This window comes from Erigeron canadensis, chromosome 7 (genome assembly GCF_010389155.1).
Source record: "Erigeron canadensis isolate Cc75 chromosome 7, C_canadensis_v1, whole genome shotgun sequence".
NCBI lineage: Eukaryota > Viridiplantae > Streptophyta > Magnoliopsida > Asterales > Asteraceae > Erigeron > Erigeron canadensis.
Window position 1 is genome coordinate 6,566,077 of NC_057767.1, and position 20,783 is coordinate 6,586,859.

Sequence of the window (20,783 nt, forward strand, 5' to 3'; positions counted from 1 at the left end):
AAACACTAATAATAAAATATAAAAAAACACAATGATCATTGGTTGTTCTCACCAAATAGGATCATATTTCAAAAGTTTTCATTAAAGGCAAGTGATAAACATTGTCTTTTGGTGTTTTGCTTAAACATATTTTACATGGGCTATAAATTACAAAAAAATTTATAATGAAGCTCTAAGAGATGCACTTAATCTTACATGGTTTAAAGTTTTTTCAGACATCAACACAATTTTAAATCTTTTAGATCTTGCTCTTTAACTAATGAAAGAATGTGGTTTGACGGGTGAAAGAATAAAAATTGGTAGATTTTTATTATATTGTGTTTAAAAATCTGCAAAAGGATAGGTGATACTAGTGTTTCGAGTGAAGATAAAGAGAACATAAAGGATTTGGTGGAGACCAGCTGAATCTACAGGGGATAGTCACGTGGTGAGTTCTGATTTGTTGCATTAATCCGTAGTCTATATACTAAAAAACACAGTTATTATGTCTAAATTTAAAAGTTTGGAAAAAGATTGTTTATTTTGTAAAATAACTCTTTTTTTAATTAGAGTAATAATCCTTAAAAAAGTTATATTTTTCGTATAAAAATTTGCCTTTTAAATTTTATGGTAAATGTATTTTTTTAATAAAAAAAAACCCATATGTTATTTTCAATTTTATGCATTTAATAATACTTTAAATATGTTTCTTGTTTCTCTTTTGTTTATTACTTACCTTAATTAAAATAAGTAAAATGATTGATAAAATCTGATCAAATTATTCCAAACCCAACTCCTTAAAAAAAAATTGACAAAATTTCTTTTTTTATCCCCCAAAAATAGTAGAGTAATGAAAACAACATCTGGACCTCTGCCCTCATATTTCATAGCATCCAAATTCAATCACAAGTCTAAATCTTCTCTGTAAGTTTTTTTATACACAATTTTATGTATCCAATTCAATAGAATATATATTCTGTTCATTTTTTGTTGTGTCTCATTTCTACAAAGTTTTATAGAATGTTTATTATTATTTCATTTTGTTCCTTTGCAGCTTGTGGTCTCACAGGAAACTTCAAGTTTCTTGCTGCAGCCTCCAGAAATTAAATTTGGATGGGTGCATTCAGAATACACGTTTAGCTGGAAAAACGTATTGTTCAACACATCCTTTGAGTGATACTGAATCTCATTCACATATCGAGGATGAAAAAGTAGGTGTGCTTCTTTTGAATCTTGGAGGCCCAGAGACACTTGATGATGTTCAACCCTTTTTGTTTAACCTATTTGCAGACCCAGTAAGTGTGTTTTAACTATTCTTTTTTACTGTCTGTGTTTCAAAGATGTCGCAGTTCTGACCCGTTTGCTTACACATCGTTGTTTCGGGTTATGATTTATCTCCCAACGAGTCATTTAAGCTGTATTAATTAAAAGTTAGCTAGAAAGGGAACTGGTCAATTTTAAATCCATCAAAGTACTAAACCTCCTAAATCATTTTTAATCAACTAGAAAAAACTTGGACCCCGCGTTGCGGAGTCTCAGTTGTCTTGTTGAAATGGTTACGTTATTTTGGTGTATTTGTATTGAACCTTCTACCACTTATTAATTAAATATAATATGTTTATTTGAAAGTGTATAATAACTCATAAAGTAATTCATAATGGAAACCAAAATGGGATATGATATAGCAAAAACCTTAATATATTAGTTGAGAATTTAACCGTGTCCAATGTAGCAAAATGCAAATAGTGGTACGGGTGTGCCACAAAAGTTCAGATGAATCAAAAGAAAAATAGTGTCAAGAATAAACCAAAAAGTAACCCATAGTAGAAAATTCTAGACGGATGCGATTTAGCAAAGTCCAAATAATGGTACGGGGTGTGACATCAACGAGTAGCAACTTACCACGTAGGCGAGTTACTAATCACAAAAAAAGAAAAAACGGGATCCGATATGACAAATCCGAATAGTAATACGGGATGTAAAATCAACCATTGATCCGGTGACATGTGGTGAGCAATAAGTGGTGACATGTGGCGGAAAATTAAAGGGCATGGCACTATTCATAGCCATGCCCTTTAATATATATAGTAATATATTGATAACTGACCCGCGCCATTGTGAACTATACTTAAACAGTTAAACGGACCTCATAGCGGACCCACCCGATTTTGCCATCTTTAACTTTCTACATGATGCTAATGTATGGGACAGGATATTATTCGTCTACCAAGGTTATTTCGTTTCCTACAACGGACTCTAGCACAAGTTATTTCCATACTAAGGGCGCGCAAAAGTAAAGAAGCATATGCCTCCATTGGAGGTGGTTCGCCTTTGCGCAAGATAACAGATGAGCAGGTAAGGCATGCGACACAGTAATATGATTGTTAATAATGTTTATATACTCTGGCATACTACATGTTGGTTCATTCGCCAGTGGAAATACTTATACCATGAGTAAAATACTAGTTACCCACATGACAATGATGATTCTATTTGACATAAACCGCAAGATTATTGAGTTCTCTTAGAGTCTATGTCAATAGTACGAAGCCACCCAAATTACATTAAGTTTGATACATACTTTGATGAGTGCACTACAGAAATACTTTGCTTTAGGTCATTTCATACCGATCTTCATATCTGTTTGTTGTAGGCTGATGCTCTTAAATCAGAACTTGAAGCGAAAAAACTATCTGCTGATGTCTATGTTGCAATGCGTTACTGGCATCCATTCACCGAGGAAGCTGCTCAACAGGCAAGTAGAACTACCAGATAGATATACTATGTGAAGGCAGAGACAAGTTTTTAGTTGCACAGCTTCTCCTGAAGTGATATGGAAAATTATCTTACCTTTAAAAATAGTTTGCATTAGTTTAGATCATTAACAAGGATGTCTCTTTAATCTATGGCAGATTAAGAGTGACGGAATCACGAAGCTTGTGGTGTTGCCTCTTTACCCTCAGTTTTCTATTTCAACAACTGGATCGAGTATTCGTGCACTTCAGAATATCTTTAGGTAACTTAGTTGATTTCAACCCACTTAAGTTGCATGTTTTTCTGTCCGTTTCATAAATTTATTTGAGTCTGAAATTTCAACTCATTTAGGAGTATATTCTATCTCCAGCAGGTCAATTGGTAATAGGCAAAAACTCTTATCAAGTAAATTTGTCAAAAGCCGCCCAAAACTTATCATTGGCACATAAAACCTTTTAGATCGCTCTATTCAGAAAATTTCAGTAATATAGTAGAACAAACATGGTACATTTGACTAAAGTTATAAGCCTAAACATGCCTAAGAAAGAGATCGAGGCACATGGCAAGATTGAGGGTGAAGATGAGGAAAGAGAGAGTGGAATCCATGTATCAATAGTTGAGTTGATTAGGCATGTTTATGCTTATGAATTTTATGCCCATGTATTATTACTCATAGTAGATTACATTTTAATTTGTAATTATGACTGATACTGATTATGTATCAGTTATGTCATTAATTGGAAATAGTATTTTGGATCAAAGCAACCGGATTCATACTAGAAGTTAGTTATTTGTAAGTTGTAACTTAACCTGCTACCCAACCTGCCTGACCCGCCCATCTTGCCTATCGCTGTGTAAAGCATATAATATTGAGTCATGTGCAGGCAAGACAAATTTTTGTCAAGACTTCCAGTTGCTATTATCCAGTCTTGGTATCAGCGTTATGGTTATATCAAGTCTATGGCTGACTTAATTGAGAAGGAGTTGCAAAGTTTTAATACACCTGAAGAAGTGAGCTTCTTAATTTCTTTCTTTGATTTTTCCACTCTCAAGAATTTTAGGCCCTGAAAGTTTTGTTTAACGACGACTTTTACTGTTATCTCACTTGTGGTATGTGATTTGTATTTTGTAGGTAATGTTATTCTTCAGTGCACATGGAGTGCCAGTTACGTATGTCCTGAATGCTGGTGATCCATATAAGGATCAGATGGAGGAATGCATCTATTTGATTATGCAAGAACTTAAAGCCAGAGGAGTTGGAAATAAGCACAGATTGGCTTACCAGGTCAGTAATTCGAATTATATGCTTGTGAGTAGGGGTGGCAGTATGCACTGAGTCTGGCGGGTTTGCTAGTTGATCAAAGTGCTAATTTTGTACTTTGAATTACTACAAGTTGGGTTGGATGGTGCTTACCCTCAAGCACTTTTGTTATCTTCTGAAACTTCTATGTAAATTGATGTGTCAAATGTGGTTAGAATTTACAAAAACTCTTACTTTCATTGACCTATTCGTAATGAAGTGATTTAAAGGGTATATGCAGTTAAACTTTTGAATGCCTTTTGGATGACCTTCAACCTGTTGTACCCCTATGAGCAATCTGACCTTCACTCTAGTAAATATTTGAGCCCAACTTTTAACCCATTAGAGATATAACAGAACCTAAAGCGATGCATTTAAATACAAACGATCAACTTTTGAGACACTTAGGGTGTTTTGTATTAGCATTTTGGCGATCCTCTATGTACCATTATTTTTTTTTTATAATTTATAGCCAACAGTATCCAAACTGCCAGTGCTATCTGAACATATTTATGTCTCTTTAGATGCGTCAAAATTAAGAAGAAAGGACATATATGACCTTTTTATGTCTTAACTTTGTTTGCTCTGTTCTTTGATTCTGCATATCAGAGTAGAGTTGGTCCAGTGCAGTGGTTGAAACCGTACACTGATGAAGTACTGGTTGAGCTTGGCCGAGAAGGTGTGAAGAGTATTCTTGCAGTTCCTGTTAGGTAAGTACTTAAAAGACCATTGTGTATGATCTTTCTCTTATTCTATGTAGAGGTGGCAAGTTATGTTGGTTGGGCTAGTTCACTAATGGGTCGAAAATGGCTGCTTTGGGTTGGTTTGCAAACACACGTTTTTCTTTTTATTATAGTTTTGTTACAATTATGTAGGGATTTACATATAACTACATTAAATCTTTTAATATAAACAACTTCGATGGTTGTATGCACTTACAATAACTTTGGGAACTTTCAACTCGTTAGATTCATTTGACTTGTTCTCCTTTTAGCTATTTTTTAGATGAGCCATTGAGATAAGAGCACGACCAAAATCGGCCCATTCTTAAGAAAATGGGTTAATATTGCCATCTCTCGTGACTTAAACATGATTTGGTTTGCATTTTGAAATGTCAGCTTTGTGAGTGAGCACATAGAGACACTGGAAGAAATCGATATGGAGTACAAAGAGTTGGCCCTTGAATCTGGTGTTGAAAACTGGGGTCGTGTCCCTGCTCTTGGCTGCACGTCTTCCTTCATTACTGACCTGGCCGATGCAGTTATTGAAGCCTTACCTTCTGCTACACCAATGTCAACATTATCAACCACTAGCAGCTCTCAACAATTTAAGCAAAATCCACTTGGATATGCCATCAAGATTTTCTTTGGTTCGTTCTTGACAGCACTTTTGCTATTATTCCCTAGAATTATATCAGCATTAAGGAAACCCGTTGTTTAGAAAACTAGAAACGGTTAGTTATAAGAGTTGCAAACTCGAGAAGTAGGAATTAAATGTGGAAAAGAGGGTTATGATCCTTGTGCATACCAACCAAAATTATGTTTTTGTAGGTCTTTAAAGTCGAATGTTGCACAATTTACCAATTTGTTTGCTTTGTATGGAAAATAGGCTTTTGTATTAACAAGCTTTCGAAGGACTACTCGTGATGTATATCTGAAGATTTATGTGATCAACCTTTGGTTGAAAGGTCTGAAGTTTGTTGGTTATGAGAGGATCACTTATATCGACAAGTTTTGCTACACATGATTAGAGCAAATGAAAAAATTAAACATTTGTTGGAGATTAACAACTTCACCCAATCCAGCCTTTGGCAGGGTATATGAGATGTTGAATTGTTGACGGGGATGCGGGATATAGGCATTTAACCGTTGGATAGAAAATTTGTGAAAATGTGAAAATCATTTAGAAGTAAATTTTTTTCCCCTCAAAAACTAATGTTATTCATCCTACAGTTAACTCAACCACGATCTATAAATCGATGGGCTGCTATAAAAACATGATTAATGTTTAAAATACATTTTGTAACAAAAATATTGTTTTAACAAAAGGATTTTGCTAAAAGCAGGACTTAGGACAGTTAAAGTGAATTGTACATTTACCAAAGTGAATTGTACAACTTTAAGGGCTGCCATTTCTTTAACAAAAAAAACCATAAATAAGATATAAGTTCGTCATTTTTTATAACCTCCAATAGAAAAAACTATTTTTGTAGGAGAATATTTCAATACATAAACTCAAATCAAGATAATGGGAAGAAACAACCAATCAAAATGTTAACCTCACTTGTAAACTCCCTCCAAAAATCAGCACTTGAAAACAACTTATCAAAATCCTTCAACATTTTCTCACTTTTAATACAACAAAAACCCCAAGTTAATTACTTATTACAATCATTAGCTTCACTTTTATCATGTTGTTCACATCTCAAATCAATCCCACAAGCCAAACAACTTCATAGTTTCTTAATTATTTCCGGGCTCGAAAAATCCCCTGTTTTAGTCCCTAAATTAGTCACATTTTACTCTGTTTCAAATCTTTTAAAAGATGCTTACTTTGTTACTTTATATTCAAATATTTTACACCCTTTATCTTGGAATGTTGTTATTTCTAGATATGTTAGAGCTGGGTTTTGTAAAGAGGGTTTATCCGTGTATCGAAAAATGCTGAAACAGGGGATTTGGCCCGATTCTTTTACGTATCCGTCTGTGCTTAAAGCGTGTGGTGAAGAATGTGATTTGGGGTTTGGAAAGGTGGTTCATGGGTGGATTGTGGTATCGGGTCTGGGTTGGAATTTGTTTGTGTATAATACTTTGGTATTTATGTATGGGAAATGCGGTGAGTTGGACGTTGCACGCAAGTTGTTCGATGAAATGCCTGAACGAGATGGGGTTTCTTGGAATTCAATTATATCGGGGTATGCAAGTAAAGTGATGTGGAGGGAAGCATTTAAGCTTTTTGATCGTATGCGAAATGAAAATGTAGAAGTGAATGCTATCATTTGGAATACGGTCCTTGGAGGGTACTTGAAGACAGGTGAGTATAGGCGAGTGCTAAAGTTGGTTTCAGAATTGAGGACTTCTAGTGATGAATGGGATCACGTGGCTGTAATAAACGGTTTAAATGCATGTTCCCATATTGGAGTGTTGAAATTTGGTAAAGAAATTCATGGTTTAGCTATAAGGACTAATTGTCATGCGTATGATAATGTAAAATCCTCGTTGATCACCATGTATTTAAGGTGTAAGGATGTTAAATATGCTCAGATTGTATTCCATTTGGTTGAAAATAAGAGTGTCATTACTTGGAACTCAATAATATCAGGTTTTGCACACTTGAACAACTCCGAAGAAGCCACATTCCTATTTCGGGAAATGCTGATTTCTAAAGTTGAGCCCAGTTATGTGACAATTGCAAGCATACTTCCTTTATGTGCACGAGTAGCAAATCTACAACATGGTAAAGAATTTCACTGCTACGTTATAAAACGTGAAGATTTTAAAGATTACTTATTACTGTTTAATTCTCTCATTGACATGTATGCAAGATCAGGGAAAATCTTGCACGCTAGAAAACTTTTTGATACTTTAGCCAAAAAGGATGAAGTGACATACACTTCACTTATAGCTGGTTATGGGATTCAAGGGGAGGGGCAAATGGCTGTTGACTTATTTGAAGAGATGATTGACTCAAACATAAAGCCTGACCATGTAACAATGGTTGCGGTTTTGTCAGCTTGTAGTCATTCCGCTCTTGTTGACCAAGGTCAAACTTTATTTGACAAGATGTCTTCGGTGTATTGTATAGCTCCTCGCTTAGAGCATTACGCTTGTATGGTTGATCTTTATGGTAGAGCTGGCTTTTTGGGTAAGGCGGAAAGAATAATCAGAGCAATGCCTTATCACCCGACACCTGCAATGTGGGCTACTATCATTGGAGGATGTAGGATTCATGGAAACAAGGAGTTAGGGGAATTTGCAGCTGAGAAAATGTTGGAATTGAGGCCTAGATATTCAGGATATTACGTACTGGTAGCAAATATGTATGCTGATTATGGGTGTTGGGAAAAACTAGCTGAAGTTAGGATTTTGATGAGGGGAATGGGTGTGAATAAGGTTCCGGGCTGTGCGTGGTTAGATGTAGGGGCTGGATTTATGGAGTTTTTGGTGGCTGACACTAAGAACGCCAATGAGATTGAGATATATGGTTTGTTGGATGGATTGAGTAAACAATTGACAGAAGCTGGTTACATCATGTCTGACGATAAAGATGAAGTGATGGAGGCGTAGAATGATGAGCTTGAAAATGAGGGAGATGACATGATAAATGTTGGGTTGAGCAGACTCGTGAAAGCATCAGATAGTAATTTATATGTCAAAGCACATTATTTAACTTGTTGCTCCTTCAGTTTTAACCAATGGATGCAAACTAGAGAAATATAGGTCTTGCTGATATTGTTGGGGATAGATTGGCAGAATTTGACAGTAACTACGAATTTTTCTACTACTCGTTTTGGAAGTAGAGGAAACAAGTAAAGTACTCCATGCAGTTCAAGTGCTAATTTTTATACATTTGCTAGCTTTTGTTGTGATTAAACCAACTTTCCTAGGACAGGAATGGTAGATTCGCATTGTCCATATGATTTGTAATTAATAAAGTGTCCTTCTTAGAAGAGAAAAAGAAAAAGGTTTGTACCCATTAAATATACACTTTGGGTAACTTTCTATCTGTTTGACCCGTTTCCGTTATTACTATAATGATTGATTTTTACTCCATTTATAAGTGGTTTATGAACATTCATTTTGTTATCATTGTTCTAAAGTTACGGTCATTTGTCTTTTCAGACAATGTTTACATCTCAGCATATTTAGAAGGCTTTCAGGTGGTAGGTGTTGCCCTGCAAAGCCATATACTCGTATAATCTAAAGCCTTCGTCGGTCGAGTCAATGGAAGATGTAAAAATATTTCTTCATTATGAAGTATCCATTAGAATCAACATATTTTCTTTAATTTCAGAAATTTGTTTCACTTCTAGACATTTGATCGATAATTAAAATATATTCATTGTGAAATTTCCGTTAAAATCAACATATTTTCTACCAATGACCCTCGATCCAAGTGGTCGAGATGAGACACCAATGACCATAATAATGGGTAGGTCACAGGTTCAATTCCCACATTGAACAAATTATTGAGGTTTTTCATGTTAGGCCAGAAGGTTTTCTCTCATCTATGGTGGGTTTCCTTGTGTGGTATGAGAATAATTGTGTGGGGTTAGTGTCTCATCAGTGATCCGGATCTTTTAAAAAAAAATAGTTATGTTTTTTTGTCAGTAAAACAGTTTGTTCCTTGTATCAGCACTTTAGCAGGCAAAACCGCAAAACTATCATGAATAGGTCATCGACGCTAGTACTTTTAAGCTTAACCAATTTGTCAATGGATCTTACTTTGTCGTTTATAACAAAGGAAGGTAGAAGGTTTGGGAACAATTTGCTAATGGATGTATTTTAGTACTATGTTGAGTGTTGACTGATGATATTTGACAATTGAGAGTTTGAGACTCATACAATTTATTAGATTACTTGTCCTGTAAATGAGAGTTCTATCCTGAATATTACAGAGCTGTGTTCTATTGATCTATTTAATATAGATATGCAACACGCACACATGAAATGTTTGCTGCACACAAGATGGAAAAGGGCAATTGCTGCACACAATGTGTATATGAAGAGTTGCTCCCAAAGTCGGATCATCATGACCTTCGACCTAAGAGAACATGTCTTGCAAAAAACTTACTCGTAATACATTTGTTTAGTTCTGAAAGAAGAATGTGTCCTGCAAGGAAATTTGCTTTGCAGGCAATTCACATCTTTTCAAGAGTCATTAGTGTTTATTTGTACGCTAGTCTCTTTTTCAAAGATCAACACTCACATTATCCCTCTTCCAAGAGTTGTGCATGATAGAATCACATAATGTGAGCTAGTGTTCCCATGGCCATAAGGCCATAACCCATACTTGTATGGACCCCCATGTCCACAATAATTTACAAATACACACGTTAGTCTTATTGCCCCCATCCGATACACAAGTCGTGTAATTAAACAAGCCGAGCCTAAGATTCCTGGTACTCGGCTCGACTTAGATTGTTAAGAACCCTAGTCAAAACCACGATATAAAAATACATAAATGAACATGACCAGGATCAACTTCACCTTCTATTAAAAGGTTTCCCTTTAAACGCTTATTCAGAATGGAACATAGCACCATAGTCAATTACATAACTAATGCCAGTAAGTGTGTGATGAACATACATACAAGCTATAAAAGTATTTCGGGTCAACCAAAAATGATACCGGCCTGTCTCTATCCAACATAATGAGTAAGATTTGAAAAGTATAAAATCAAGCAGCAACCAATTTCCCTTCTCATTCGATATCAATGGTATGTATTATAAAGGAAGTTGGTTAAAATCAAAATCACTGATGCCATAAAAGTATTTCAGGTCAACCAATTTTGATACCGGCCTGTCTCTATCCAACATAATGAGTAAGATTTGAAAAGAATAAAATTAAGCAGCAGCCAAATTCCCGTCTCATTCGATATCAATAGTATGTATTATAAAGGAAGTTGGTTAAAATCAAAATCACTGATGCCATAATCACTACGTTCTAGTCTCCAATAAGTAGCATGACGAATAAAGGAACTCAATGAACCAAGCTGATTGTTTGAGGAATTACTTGAGAACAACTGCTGCATTTCTAAGAGCAAGATAGCTTTGCACATACTCGTTAGGAAGCGATCTGATGAGCTTAAATACTTCTGTGTTTGCATACCGAAGATGGGTTCTTGGGTCACTATAAGGTGCCTGCATCCAAAATCATAGAACTATTAGTAGACCAAATAACACTGAAGAATGACTGACTCCGCAACTGCAGATAAAAGCACTCAAACAATGTCCACTAAATTGATAGTCAGAAGTCACTAAAGGTGATTCAAGTGCAAGCATACAGAATCTGAGTTCACAGATAATGTATCTGTGTAAAAAAAAAAGAGAGTGAAAACACGATGCTAGAGGTGACAGATTGACCAGTTCAGGTATGGGTCAGAGCAGCTTCGAGTTGAAAAGGTTATTTTTTAGCGCAGGTTGAAATGGACTGGGTCGAGGTTGGGTCAACTAGCTAATGCTTATATATAAGCAATGTGTGATTGGAGTCATATTTTATCTTATATGAGTTGAAAGGAGCACATAATTTTGAAACTTTCATTGTAAATATTGTTGGAACATGGAAATCCCAAATGTGAACATTTGTTGAAACAATGACCATTCAAAAAGCCAAGATTTTACATACCTCAAATCCAGTTATATCACAGATTTGCTTCCGAGGGTGCATCGAAGGTGGCGACTCAATATTAACATCTGCATTATGAAAACATTCCAAGTGAATAGAAAGTCACGAAACGGTATTGAGGACCAATGCCGCGGTAGAAGAAGACATTGCGCGATCTCCGGAGGAGGTAGGGGGTGTTAAAAAGGTTAAATAAACTAATTCATATCAGCCGTTTAAAAATAATAATAAACTAGTAATTCATATCAGCTGCAATATCTCCGGAAATCTTCTCTGGCAAATAGAGACAAAGCACGAAAACTGTGCTGAGAGCTGGCTTCATACTAATAGATACCACTGATTAATGAACCAACCATTATCTAACAACTCAATGAAAGAAAACAATCCAGTGGAGAGTGAAGAGATGTTTAAGTATCACACTGTTGACTGTTGGAAGCATAAATTTCATTTTAGACCTTCATACTAGTATGAAAAACGTCCAACAACTTCTAAAGCGGAGGCATAAAAGCAAACTAAATCCCACACTCATCTGATCTAAAACATTCTTATAAGCTATCAAAGTATATAACTTGCATCAACTTGTGTAACTTATAATTCTGCCCTTGATGTTTTCATTATTGCCAGGGAATTAACATAAACTAAAAATTGGTAAGTATCTGCACATAGTTTAATCCTAAACAATGTTTGTTATCAATGATGCTGGACAGGGCCAATACTAGAGGTGTGAAAACGCACGGATTGCATAACAGCACAAAAAGACCCTACTCAATACAAGTATAATTATCTAATTACCTAACAAGCCTTAAAAAAATACCAGATACACCAAATTAGAACTTTTGTTTTCAAAGTCAGGTTTGTCCTCAAGGATGCACGATTGCAGCAGAGAAGAGAACTGCCTATAAAGATAAGACTATGGTCATGGTCGTTCAGGCTGGATATGCAGACACGCAGGGCATCCTGATTTTTGTGGCCTCAACATCTATTACATATACAATGTATACCTACTTCACTGTATAAGAAACATTATTTAATTCCTCTAAAATCTTGCCTTTATTTCCTAAAGGTCTCATTTTTACTAATTTCTCATAGGACCTTCAAAATATCATTGAATGACCCTAACGAATATATAATATTTTTGTTTTCAGTTTTCTGAAGCCCTGACTAATATTTCTGTCATTGTCTCATCTTCAGGTAAGAGTGTTTAGTCGTTTAAAAGGGCATATATTTAAGTTGGCTTAAATGTTGTATTCAAAATAAGCAGCACTCAACTGGCTTACAAACTTCCTATCTAACAACTAACAAATAAGCTAAAAAGCGCACCAAAGAACCGAACGCTTCAAATCATGTTTTGGATTTTAAATAGCTAAGCGCGCCCCTTCGGACTGCCCTTAAATTTCACTTTCTAAACTTTTCTAGATGGACTAATAATAAGCGGTAACAATCACTAATCCACGCACCGCTAAAATTGCTTATCTCGAACGCACTTTCAAACATAAGCACTCTAAAATATGCTAAAATCCGTAAAGCAACACAATATCGCGTGTATAAAACCGATGCAATATAAACGAAGAATAACGATATACATAGAGTAATAGTAATAATTATACTTACAATTAGGCTCATTGGGTGGATAAGCTTGATAATTTTCAGCTTGAATGATTTGTTTTAAATGTTTCCAATATCTTCCTCTAGCTTGGCCTTTCGGGTATTTTTCGTGCATTTGAATCTTTTTAAAAGGCATGTATGTTGGTAATATCAGCCCTGATTCTAACACTTCTTGTTCCATCTATGTATTAAATTCAAATAAATAAATCAATAAATATTACAAGCTGTATAATCTTCTATTTTGTTATATAAACCCTAATTTCACGAAAAGATAAAAATTAGGGAAAAATAGAATATATAAAAAAATAATAATAATAAGGAGTACCTGGATATTGAATATTTGATGAAAAGGAAGGAACTGATCAGATAACCCAAAACAATGAAGCTCAAGAGTATATATGGATTATGGACAACTGAAAATTGAAACGTTTTAATAACTGGACTTAGGTGCGTAGATTTTTTTATTTTTATCTTTTTTTAAGGAATATTGTGGATATTTTAAGCTGAATTCTTAATTTTTTATTAAAGGGAATATAACAGTGTGTTATCTAAGTTTTTTGTTTTAGGGAAAAGAAAAGAATAGGAGGAAAGACCAAATTTACTTGTGTTCTTAAATTTATTGTATAAAGAAAAGGAAAGGTGCGGAAAGGGTCCCAAAGGATCAATTGCTAGACTTTTGCTTGTAATATTTTCTGCCCAATTTTGGGCAGATTGGGAAGGAAAATAAAGAGGATATGTTCTTGAGTTTATATGTAAAGGAAGGGGAAAGAAGAGAAGAGGGATGAATGGAAGAGAAAGACTGGAGTTTCCTTTCTTCCAAATCATCCCAAAAGTGGGAGGAAAATATCTTTAACAAATTCTATACAATTCTCCTTCCAAATCTTTTCCCTTCTTTTCTCTTCTTCTCTTAAATAAAACTCAAAAACCCAAATATTCTTAAAATCCTTTATAATCTTTTCCTTTCCTTTTAAAACAAAACTCAAGAACATACCCCATAACTTATGTAAAATGATTAATATATCCATATATCTTCTATCTTTTAAATAGTAAATACTATGGTTTTCTCTGTACAAGATTTTTACCACTTTTTTTGGCTGCAAAACATTGTCTGATTTCCCTCCAAAAGTTGTCTCTATATCATATCTATATATATAACTCTTTCCTTTTTGCTAGATATTGTTATTGGGAAAACTTCTTTTTATTCAGGTACTTTTCTTTGCACCATCCAAGGTTGCATCGAGACGGATACGGCGAAGAGGTACGGGGATGATACGGGTACGGAAAACGGCAAAAATAAAACAAAAAAAAACAAGATACGGGGACGACAAGGATACGGCAATAAAAAATACAAAAAATAAAAAATATATTAAAGAAAACTCAAAATAGATAGATATTGATGTAAAGTGTATGATATTAATTGAGATTTTTTAGCTGTCTATATACATATATACGTCTCAATCCACAGGTCGGTTAGAGGTTTTTTATGGGCCGGTTCTAATTTGAAAGGTATAGAAACACTAAACCCTAAATGGGCTAGGAAACGTCTCCAAATTCCCCCGAAACGTCCCCAGAACCCTTCCCCAGCCGTCCCCCAAATCTAAAACGTCCCCATGCCGAATCCTAGCCGTCCCCGTCCCCCAAACGTCCCCCGGGACGGGTACCCTGACCAATCAGGCGTCCTCGTGCATCATAAGCACCATCTATATTATATTATCATAATCGATGTCTTTGTTAATATGGGTATGCTTTAATTGAATCTTGATCTTTTGTTCATGTATCTATTTGAGGATTTTTGTTGAATTTTTTCTGTTACTTGTTTTCTCTAGTATGTTATCTACTTGACTTTTTATATATATAGGGATTACACTTTGGTATCTATTTTTTTTCTAGTATGTTGCATCTGTTATGTATTTGTTTTGATTAATGTTAAAACCATTTTGATAAGATTTATTTGATGGCGAAGACACAACATCTAGCCACGATTTATGCTTCGAAAATCAAACTTTTTGGTATACGGATAGCTTTTGGAACAAAATAGAACAAAAGTCCAATTAATTGTTTAATGTGTTCCTGATCTTTATAGTAGTTGGTGTTTTGTTTATCTATATAGTTGTTTAGTGTATTATGATCTATTTGAATTTGACACTAATCAATGATGATGTATTGGTTAATTTATAAATCCGTCACTTAAGGGAATAGCCTGACTTGCTGGCCTATTAGGCTATTAGCCATAACCATTACCCACTTGCGGGCTAACCAATTAACCTGATATTTGAGGTTCGATATGAGTCATTACTATGCAGACCTTAATCATGAGCAAGAGAGGAAATGACGGGACTACAGGAAAGAGAGAATCACTTGTTTGGACTGGACGAATGGATGATGCATTCATCCAAGCAATGCTAAAAGAGAAAGATAATGGTAACAAAATCGATGGCACTTTCACAAGCGATGCATGCACCAATATGGTTAACGAGCCGAGTAAAAGTCTTAACATACAATTTAAAAAAGACCATTTAAAAAATCGACTAAAAACTCTAAAAGAGCACTTCTCCCAATGCTATGATCTGTTTAGAGGAGTTTCTTTAAGTGGTTTTTCTTGGAACCCAAATACTAAGTTAGTTGAGGCTGAAGATGAAGTATGGGAAGCATTGATAAAGGTTTGGTTTATGTTTAGCCACTATTACATATTTAACTTGATGTCTATGCGTTTATTTTAATTATGTGTGTGTCTATATAGGAAAAGCTTGAAGCTGAAAAGTGGAGAACCAAACAAATTGCTCATTATGATGAGATGTTAGAGTTGTTTGCCAAAGATAGGGCTTCGGGTGTTGCTGCTGAAACTGCAAAAAAAAAAAAAAAAGGAACCGCATGAACAAAAGTGATCAAGGATATGAAACAATTGATGACATTGATCAATCATTGGAAACAAATGAGATTATCCTACAGACTTTCAAGGCTGGTGAGACCACACCTCCTGGTGATGTACCATCCTTAATCCTACGGACCCTACGGATTAAACACCGACTATCAGCTTTAAACCACCTCTGAAATCATCCTAGTACATACATCGGAGCCTTGCATCCAATAGGATCCGATGGCTACGCTTATATAGGGAACAAATAGTACAATTAAGAGCGTGCACCAGCACGATCGGCCCGTACTTGTACTTTTAAGACGAAACTCATTGCGACAGCTGTCAAACGGTAACGGCTACCTCCTGACGTCGTCATTTAGGCCCAATTTCTGGAATCCTCGCAAGAGGCCTATAAATATCCCTCTTTGGAATCCATCCAAACCTTAATGAAAAACATATACAAAAATACCCCAAAACACACACTTGGTGGCGTGGGGATAATCAAACTCTCACACTATTAAGGAACCGCCAGCAAGTCTTGAATCATTTTTATTTCTCACTCAAACCCTCAATAACCATTTTCTCATACTAGATTAAACCATCTATAACTTAAGAGTAACTTTACCCTTAAACAAGTGGCGCCATCCACACTCCTTTAATAATCTAGTACGAAAATGGCTGAGGACGGTGACCAGCGGTCACCCCCAGGCTTCGAAACCTCAAGAACAGCACCAAATGCTCCTCCAACAGCAAGACAGTTGGAGGTAGGGGTGTTCAAAACCGGATATCCGAAAATTCGGATAGTGGATTTGGCCATCCGAATCCGAAATATCGGATATCCGAATCGGATATCCGAAATTTCGGATTCGGATTTCGGATTATCCAAGTATCCGAAATTTATATTCAACACAAAATCAAAGGCCTAACATTAATAATAGACAAAGATAACAAGCAGTTTTAAAGTCTTAACACAAACAAAAGTACATAATAAACCGTCATAAGGCAAACATATGCCTAACAAACATAGCGAAATACGTTACAAACGTCTACATAACGAAATGACAATCAAACAACTTATTAAACTTGAGCAGCCACACTTGACCTTGAACTTGAAGTCTACTAAACCTCCTGAACAACCAAAACATGAACCAACCACACTATTGATATAATTTTCACAATCTAATAACTAATAAGTAGGCTGTAACAAAAGACTTCATACCTCAGTAAACCAACTCTCTTCCAAGTCCACTGTTTCGTCTATGATGATTGTAGGTTGATCCAGAGTTAACTCCTTGACTATTACAAATAAGAAAGAAACCAACAAAACATGATATACATACGGAATTAAAAAGATCAATTAAACAACTTGAATATAGATATGAAAAATAGATACTAACATTCTTCTTCCATTCTTTCTATCTCGAGAAAGGTGTCATCGAGTGAAATGGGAGTATGAGAAGAACGGATCCAATCTTAAGTACACACCAAAGCTTCAACCATTCTTGGCGTTAGAGAAGTTCGATAAGCATCTAGAACACCCCCCCCCCCCCCGGTGCTAAAGGCAGCTTCAGATGCAATTGTAGAAATTGGAATGGCAAGAATATCTCGAGCCATTTTAGAAACTACAGGATAACGAACCTGGTTAATCTTCCACCATTTCAGAATATCAAAACTAGGGTCTAGTGGTTCACGTTCTTCCTTCAAATATTTATCCAACTCAGTCTTCTTAACAATGGCTTCAGAATTTCCCATGGCCCTTTCAAAACGTTGTGTCATATGCTTTTCAATGTCCATTTCAACCTCAAGCCCCCATGTAGAAGTACTACCACCAGACATTTGGGATGATACTTCCTCATCCTTCTTTTTTTCAGGCACAACATGATTATAAAGATCAAACAAAGCACGCATATTCACTCCTAATTCAAACAGAAACTTCTTGGCAGTTTCGGGAGCAAACGTATCAGTCACAACCCACTCAATATATTCCCACTTGCGCCTTGGGTCAAGAACAACAGCAATGAAAAGAAACTGATTAAGCTTCTCAACTTTACCCCAGTACTTCTTATATTTGTCAAGCATTTTAACAGCCACATCTTGTATCGATTTATTAGCATGCATAGTGAAAGCCTGGATCACATTACCAATCCCAAGTATCTCATGCATATAAGCATTACAAGTCACAAAACGAGAACCAGAAAACCTCAATGTAGCATCATAAAATATTTTCAAGAATGGTAGCAAACTTGATACATTAACCCAATCCACATCAGTAATCAAACCGCCCTCACACTTTTTCATCTCCTTCTCACAACTAGAATCTTTCAGAATCAAACGAGAGAATGCTTTCTTAAATTTTACAGCACTTTCAAGCATCAGAAATGTCGAGTTCCATCTTGTCTCGACATCCATGGACACCAGACTTTTGCTTTCTATTTTTTCCTCCTCGATACAAGATTTAAACTTAAGAAGCCTAGCAGGAGAAGACCTCACATATTTGACTAAAGCACGCACCTTCTTAATGGAACAATTAACATCATTCAAACCATCTCTAACAACTAAGTTCAATATATGAGCTGCACATCTCATATGCAAGAAGTGTCCTTTCAACACATCACAATCCCAATGGTTAAGTATCTTCCTTAAGTGTAGAACAGCTACATCATTAGAGCTAGCGTTATCCACCGTCACAGTCAAGATGTTTTTCACCCCCCATTCAGCCAGACACTTCTCAACTGCTCTTCCAATTAACAATCCCGAATGACCCACTATAGGACAGAAATTTATGATTCGTTTGTGGAGACACCAATTATCATCGATAAAGTGAGCAGTCAAGCACATGTAGTTAATATTTTGAAGTGCAGTCCATGTGTCCGTAGTGAGACACACTCTAGAAGACGATTTCTGAAAGACATTGAAAGTTTTTTCCGTTCAGTAATGAAAAGGCTATAACAGTCTCTTGTTGCAGTAGAACATGAAAAAACAGAAAAATGAGGATTAATGACTTTCAGAAATGCTCTAAAACCCTCCCGCTCAACAAATGAAAATGGTAACTCATCAATCACCAACATCCTAATAATGGCTTCCCTAATAACCTCTGGATTAAACTACCACAACCTAGGGACTGATATAGTTTCAACAGAGCCATCATCACTAACACGTGTTTTAGACTCGAGATCAAGAATTTTCTATTTTTTATCCATGTTAGCCGGAAATTCTTTACAACTATTAATGTGATTTTTCAAAGGAGTAGTCCCATTTCCACTTGCACAGCCAATATTTTTTTGACAATAACGACATTTAGCAAAATCTACAGATTTGCCTTGTTCAAAATACTGCCACCAATGTGACCTCTTTTTCTTATTTCCAAAAATATAAGCTTCACTTACATTGGAATTCTTAGGTACACTTGGTGGTTTCCCATCATTTTTCTTCTTTCGCGTTTGGGTCTTTTTCCTTTTGCTCGCAACTTCACTAGTAGCAGCCACTTCATTTTCACAAACGAATTCCGACTCATCATCTTCATCGAGAACCATAGTCTTCTTATTCTTATCCATCTACAATCAAAAGAACAAAAATACAGAAAAATAATAAATTAATAATAACTTATTGATTAAAAAAAGAGAGAAGATTAATTAACAATACTTTTCAAAAATTATATATTAATACTTTTAAATTTTTAAGATTAAAAACTCTAATCCCCATTTAAAGAAGATTAAAATAATACTACTTGTATAATAAATTAATAAAACCCTAATCCCCATTTGAAGATGATTAAAAAATACTACTTGTCTACTTGTATAGATCTACTAAAATAATGAATGATTAAAAAAGATTAAAACATACCTGTGTTGTGGCCTTGTGTAAATCGCCTGATGTAAAACTTGTGTGGTATATGAGAAAATGATATTAGGTTTTACTCTTTAGGCTTGAGTGTTTGCCTGTATACGTGTGGACTGTGGTACTGTGGTGTAGACTTTTAGGCCCAACATTAAAAATTTTGTTATATTACACATAATGGACTTGGCCCAAAACTCAATATATATAAATAGTTTATGTGAAATTTTCGGATATCGGATAATCCGAATATCCGAAATTATTCAAAATTTCATCCGATATCCGAATCCGAATATCCGGAAATCCGATTTTTCGGATAAATTCGGATCGGGTTTTCGGATATTTCGGATTGCGGATTCGGATTTTTTGAACACCCCTAGTTGGAGGAAATCACACCACTTTTACGAGAGTTCCTCAGGCAGGTTGATATGCAAAGCGTACGAACAAGATTGACGTATTCAGATGATGTGGAGGTCACGGAGGAAAATTTTGAAGTAGAAACACCCATTCACAGATCTTCCGCCGGCAGATCCAGAACAAGAGTCCATTTTGATGACGCCCCAAGAAGATTCACCACCTACCGAAATGAAGACCCCCAAACGATACCGAATCTTCCGCCATTAGCGGGAGAATATGTCCACAATATGGGTCAAACATACAACCATAATTAACACACTTTTAGCAATCAGCCTCCGCATTACAACTATAATCAAAACACGAACTCCCAACAATACTTCATACCGCAGCCTCCCAGAAGACCGCGGAATCTACAAAAAAATTTCTCAACCCCGTGATATGTATTTTCTAGTCTTAAATTTATAAACACGAAATACCTAACTACTGACTACTACACACTTGCGGGCAGTAAGTACGAGGTCGAACACAAGGACTTATTAAGCAATTGTTACAATAAAGTGATTTAGATTAAAAGGGGGTTTTGTGGCCGAATTGCCACTTTGCAAGAGTTAGTAAGAAAAGTCAGTAATCCCGTAGGATTAATCGCAAGAGAATATTTTGTTGTTGAATTTCGAACAATAATTTAAAATGACACCTACTTGGACCAGCTCACATGCCAATCATCGGGTCTAAACATTACTTGCATTTGTTGAAC

At 35.5% G+C, this 20,783-nt stretch overlaps 4 protein-coding genes across 4 annotated transcripts; 3 read left to right on the forward strand and 1 right to left on the reverse strand.

Moving 5' to 3' along the window:
• The first annotated feature begins 827 nt into the window (after positions 1-827).
• On the forward strand, positions 828-5,650 carry LOC122607438 (ferrochelatase-2, chloroplastic-like). The gene is made up of 9 exons (XM_043780411.1): positions 828-903; positions 1,034-1,274; positions 2,191-2,334; positions 2,633-2,734; positions 2,892-2,995; positions 3,618-3,744; positions 3,866-4,018; positions 4,643-4,743; positions 5,152-5,650. Exons 1-9 carry the CDS (start codon positions 830-832, stop codon positions 5,471-5,473), a joined length of 1,368 nt encoding a protein of 455 aa, XP_043636346.1. The 5' UTR covers positions 828-829; the 3' UTR covers positions 5,474-5,650.
• Positions 5,651-5,775: 125 nt separating this feature from the next.
• On the forward strand, positions 5,776-8,758 carry LOC122608862 (pentatricopeptide repeat-containing protein At1g71490). Its single transcript, XM_043781937.1, has 2 exons — positions 5,776-5,848; positions 6,278-8,758. The coding sequence occupies exons 1-2, from the start codon at positions 5,776-5,778 to the stop codon at positions 8,317-8,319; spliced, it is 2,115 nt and encodes a 704-aa protein (XP_043637872.1). The 3' UTR covers positions 8,320-8,758.
• A 1,485-nt stretch (positions 8,759-10,243) lies between these two features.
• Positions 10,244-13,481, reverse strand: LOC122608007 (INO80 complex subunit C). Its single transcript, XM_043781086.1, has 4 exons — positions 13,307-13,481; positions 12,988-13,162; positions 11,380-11,447; positions 10,244-10,895 (listed from the first exon to the last, which is right to left on the reverse strand). The coding sequence occupies exons 2-4, from the start codon at positions 13,160-13,162 to the stop codon at positions 10,764-10,766; spliced, it is 375 nt and encodes a 124-aa protein (XP_043637021.1). The 5' UTR covers positions 13,307-13,481; the 3' UTR covers positions 10,244-10,763.
• A 1,812-nt stretch (positions 13,482-15,293) lies between these two features.
• Positions 15,294-15,856, forward strand: LOC122608863. The gene is made up of 2 exons (XM_043781938.1): positions 15,294-15,641; positions 15,722-15,856. Exons 1-2 carry the CDS (start codon positions 15,294-15,296, stop codon positions 15,854-15,856), a joined length of 483 nt encoding a protein of 160 aa, XP_043637873.1.
• Positions 15,857-20,783: the final 4,927 nt, after the last annotated feature.

Coding starts and splice junctions, on each gene's coding strand:
- LOC122608863 (XM_043781938.1), top strand. CDS start 15,294: ATGAGCAAGAGAGGAAATGACGGGACTACAGGAAAGAGAGAATCACTT. Junction 15,642..15,721: donor TATGGGAAGCATTGATAAAG/GTTTGGTTTATG, acceptor GTGTCTATATAG/GAAAAGCTTGAAGCTGAAAA.
- LOC122608862 (XM_043781937.1), top strand. CDS start 5,776: ATGATTAGAGCAAATGAAAAAATTAAACATTTGTTGGAGATTAACAAC. Junction 5,849..6,277: donor CCAATCCAGCCTTTGGCAGG/GTATATGAGATG, acceptor ACTCAAATCAAG/ATAATGGGAAGAAACAACCA.
- LOC122607438 (XM_043780411.1), top strand. CDS start 830: ATGAAAACAACATCTGGACCTCTGCCCTCATATTTCATAGCATCCAAA. Junction 1,275..2,190: donor TTAACCTATTTGCAGACCCA/GTAAGTGTGTTT, acceptor TGTATGGGACAG/GATATTATTCGTCTACCAAG. Junction 3,745..3,865: donor GTTTTAATACACCTGAAGAA/GTGAGCTTCTTA, acceptor TGTATTTTGTAG/GTAATGTTATTCTTCAGTGC.
- LOC122608007 (XM_043781086.1), bottom strand. CDS start 13,162: ATGGAACAAGAAGTGTTAGAATCAGGGCTGATATTACCAACATACATG. Junction 11,448..12,987: donor TCCACCCAATGAGCCTAATT/GTAAGTATAATT, acceptor TTCATAATGCAG/ATGTTAATATTGAGTCGCCA. Junction 10,896..11,379: donor GTGATATAACTGGATTTGAG/GTATGTAAAATC, acceptor TTTTGGATGCAG/GCACCTTATAGTGACCCAAG.